At 41.7% G+C, this 4424-nt stretch overlaps 1 protein-coding gene across 1 annotated transcript in view; it reads right to left on the reverse strand.

The window, feature by feature from the left end:
- Positions 1-175: 175 nt before the first annotated feature.
- LOC102205081 (protein pitchfork) overlaps positions 176-4424 on the reverse strand; it is a 5101-nt gene continuing 852 nt past the window's right edge. Inside the window, exons 2-4 of the mRNA XM_005740998.2 lie at positions 3626-3724; positions 458-591; positions 176-378 (exon numbers count right to left, since the gene is read on the reverse strand). Of these exons, the coding sequence (XP_005741055.1) occupies positions 243-378; positions 458-591; positions 3626-3724 (369 nt within the window). The 3' untranslated portion in view covers positions 176-242. The remainder of the gene's footprint in view (positions 379-457; positions 592-3625; positions 3725-4424) is intronic.

The raw sequence follows: 4424 nt of genomic DNA on the forward strand, positions 1-4424 counted from the left end.
TTTTTTGGTGCAGCAACATGTAGTTTTGTACAGGTATAGGTGACGAGCACACCTAATATTACACCAAATTAAAGGCTAACAGGCTTACAGTTAGTGAGTTTATCTGAGTAATCGTGCATAGAATCAGCACATCTACAGAGAGACAACATTTCTGATACTAGAGAGATATCTGTGGTCTTTATGTATAAGCTGGCTGTGCCTTTTAAGTTTTTGTAACAGCAAAATTAAGGCCATGAAATTTCTCAACTTGCTTCGCTCACCTTCACCCTGAGTGACTTCTTGCCTATTTGAGGCAGGCTGGACCAGTCTGGTCTCCCAAAGCACATGGGCCAGCTCACTTTCCTGTTTGTCACTCTGTCGTGGGCATACGTCCCAGGGCTGTGTCACAAAATAACATCCGTCAGCTCAGTTTAGCACCGTAACATTTCAGCCACGTGTCAGTTTCTCTCTGTCTCACCCTGGACTCCTCTCAGATGTACATGGTGTGGTTTTGAACCTCTGTGCTTTTGAGCTGAAAGCTATTTTGCCAGGAGGAGAGACCCTAGAACCACTTTGATCCTGCTGGTACTGCCATGGTGAAGGGGTCACTGCCTGGTGATCAGAAGGATTATAAAGATCTTGTATTAAGCATTACATATTAAAAAGCCAGTAGCAGGTTTATACTTGCACAGAAAATGTTTTGACAACCCCCCCCCCCCCAACAAGTAGAATACAGCGACTTCTAACTATGTGACTTAATTTGGTTTTAATTTCACCAGATAGCTGACAGAGTAATGAAGATTTATTGCCAATACTGTAAGCAGACCAGTCATGCTAATGTAAACAGTCATAGAGCAAAGGCCCATTAAGAACCAGGAAAAGATTTAATTTTCACATCAACAACTTTATATTAGGTGAAGGGCCACTTTTATTCTTTTATACCCCACAACTTTAGCTAACTTTAACTGTGTAAAAAAAGATGAAAATTGCAAGCATAAAATACTTCCATGATAAAATTCCCAGCTTTACAGTATTTTTTAAGCATGTTTACATCCTGGAACTCATCTGAATCACTGAACCTCTTGTGTCCTCTCAGTCCTTTTTGAAGCATTTGAAAAAAAACCCATAAAACATGGTTTGTCCAACATGTTTATACTTAATTTTAGGTGAGCAAAGTTCCAGTCTTCTGTTAGTCTGTTACTTAACACTAATTACAAAGTATATGTCTTTGCAAAGCACCTGTCCTGTCTGTTTGCTAATGACAGTTGATAAATTAGTACTCTACCACTCATCCTAATTATCAATGGTGTAAAATTTGGATGAAGTCCTCTTATGAGCTGGGCATTTTTGCCACCTTGGTGTTTTCATATCAGATGTGATAACCGAGGAGTGGATTTAACTGTAAAACCACAAACTCATCACAAATTGAACTTAAGCTCTTTTCTGACTCTTGGAATGATCTTATTTTGAAAAACTGACTTAATCTTCTGTTCAATATAATCAGAAACTAGTGCACGAGTTCCCAAAGTTAACAGGAAAGTGTTTACTAAGGATGCAGAGCAAGGTGGCCAAAGGCCAATTTCTATCCAACTGGAAGTCCTTTTCCAGCCACAGAGGTCAGACCTGGAAGCTCCCTCCATTTTTTATACATTCTATCGTCCTAGTATCATTTTTGCCTCAAAAAACCCCAATACATTTAAAAATTACAATACCATGATAACAACTAAAAAACCTTTAAGAAACCGCTGGGCAATATGAAGATGTCCTAAGATAGTCACTTCATGGCAACATGGAAATAAATGTAGAGGTTTGGGCTAAACTGTCGTAATATATCAAAATCTGAACCTTAAAAAAGACTGAACTCATGAGAGGATTTCCAAAGAAGAAATCAAGGGAGCAGTAGGGTGGCTTTCTCACAGGCTTCTCTTTTTGCAAACCAACTTATGTTTGTAACCACTCCTGCTGGCCTTAGAAATGACACAAATTTCAGACACTTATGCAGTGGAGCTAGTTTCAAGTCCTGGAGGCATTGACCATCGTTAATACAGGCGAAGGCTGTAAGTACAGTGGGGCAAAAAAGTATTTAGTCAGCCACCGATTGTGCAAGTTCCCCCACCTAAAATGATGACAGAGGTCAGTAATTTGCACCAGAGGTACACTTCAACTGTGAGAGACAGAATGTGAAAGAAAAATCCATGAATCCACATGGTAGGATTTGTAAAGAATTTTTTCGTAAATCAGGGTGGAAAATAAGTATTTGGTCAATAACAAAAATACAACTCAATACTTTGTAACATAACCTTTGTTGGCAATAACAGAAGTCAAACGTTCACTATAGGTCTTTACCAGGTTTGCACACACAGTAGCTGGTATTTTGGCCACTCCAGGACTTTCAAATGCTTCTTACGGAGCCACTCCTTTGTTGCCCGGGCGGTGTGTTTTGGATCATTGTCATGTTGGAAGACCCAGCCTCGTTTCATCTTCAAAGTTCTCACTGATAGGAGGTTTTGGCTCAAAATCTCACGATACATAGCCCCATTCATTCTGTCCTTAACACGGATCAGTCGTCCTGTCCCCTTGGCAGAAAAACAGCCCCATAGCATGATGTTTCCACCCCCATGCTTCACAGTAGGTATGGTGTTCTTGGGATGCAACTCAGTATTCTTCGTCCTCCAAACACGACGAGTTGAGTTTATACCAAAAAGTTCTACTTTGGTTTCATCTGACCACATGACATTCTCCCAATCCTCTGCTGTATCATCCATGTGCTCTCTGGCAAACTTCAGACGGGCCTGGACATGCACTGGCTTCAGCAGCGGAACACGTCTGGCACTGCGGGATTTGATTCCCTGCCGTTGTAGTGTGTTACTGATGGTGACCTTTGTTACTTTGGTCCCAGCTCTCTGCAGGTCATTCACCAGGTCCCCCCGTGTGGTTCTGGGATCTTTGCTCACCGTTCTCATGATCATTTTGACCCCACGGGATGAGATCTTGCGTGGAGCCCCAGATCGAGGGAGATTATCAGTGGTCTTGTATGTCTTCCATTTTCTGATGATCGCTCCCACAGTTGATTTTTTTCACACCAAGCTGCTTGCCTATTGTAGATTCACTCTTCCCAGTCTGGTGCAGGTCTACAATACTTTTCCTGGTGTCCTTCGAAAGCTCTTTGGTCTTGGCCATGGCGGAGTTTGGAGTCTGACTGTTTGAGGCTGTGGACAGGTGTCTTTTATACAGATGATGAGTTCAAACAGGTGCCATTCATACAGGTAACGAGTGGGGGACAGAAAAGCTTCTTACAGAAGACGTTACAGGTCTGTGAGAGCCAGAGATTTTCCTTGTTTGAGGTGACCAAATACTTATTTTCCACCCTGATTTACGAATAAATTCTTTACAAATCCTACCATGTGGATTCATGGATTTTTTTTCACATTCTGTCTCTCACAGTTGAAGTGTACCTCTGGTGCAAATTACCTCTGTCATCATTTTAAGTGGGGGAACTTGCACAATCGGTGGCTGACTAAATACTTTTTTGCCCCACTGTAGACAGTCCAAGTGGAACGACCCTTAGGCTGATATACAGTAAGGCTGTTAATACACTTCTTAATGTGCTCTCAGTATAACAGGAAACTTCTTTGTGTAAACGCACCTTGTTACAAGGCGGAAAGCGCACAGCAGTCCTTGCAGAGAGACTATATCCTTTCTTACTCCCAGGTGTCTTCTGTATGTCATAAAGTATGGTGCCAAACTGTGATAGAAAGGGCAAGTTTATTAATGGAAAATACAAGAGAGAGGTAAAGAGGAGAGTGCAGGCAAGGTGGAGCAGGTTGATTTGTAACAGAAGGAAAGCAGCAAAGTTGAAAGGGCAGGTTTACAACGTGGTAGTGAGACCTGCTACAATGTGTGGTTTGGAGAAGGTGGAAACAAAGTTAAAAGGGGCAAGGCTGAGGTGAGACAGGATGTTGAATGTGAAGCACAAGACAGGAGAAAAACAGGAAGACCACAGAGCAGCTTCATGAATGTAGTAAAGGAGGATATGAGGAGGGTCTGTGTGACAGAAGAGGATATTAATATTGGGTCAGATGGATACTTAAAGGGTGCAGCCGTTAAAGGAAGAGGAAGCAGATGTTAATGAGCAAGGCAAACTATCAACAAACATTTAGAAGCACTACTTTACAAAACAAGTATGTAAATAATTATTCTGAATATACCATTCATTCACCAAAAGTCAGCCGAAAAATCAAACCTCGCAGCTGGCCTGCATCTCAATGCACTTACTGTAGCTGACTTATTTTAAAGCATCACCTAAATTAACTTTAACGGTCACGTGGACATAAAAACTGCATGCATAGAAAGAAAGGGGAAAAATATGTAAAACAACTTGTGAAAGTACCCAGTGGCAGCCCTAGCCTGTTTGGCGCCCTGGGCGAACACTCCCTCTACCCCCA

Source organism: Pundamilia nyererei, unplaced genomic scaffold (genome assembly GCF_000239375.1).
Source record: "Pundamilia nyererei isolate P.nyererei 1_Seehausen unplaced genomic scaffold, PunNye1.0 scaffold00106, whole genome shotgun sequence".
Lineage (NCBI taxonomy): Eukaryota > Metazoa > Chordata > Actinopteri > Cichliformes > Cichlidae > Pundamilia > Pundamilia nyererei.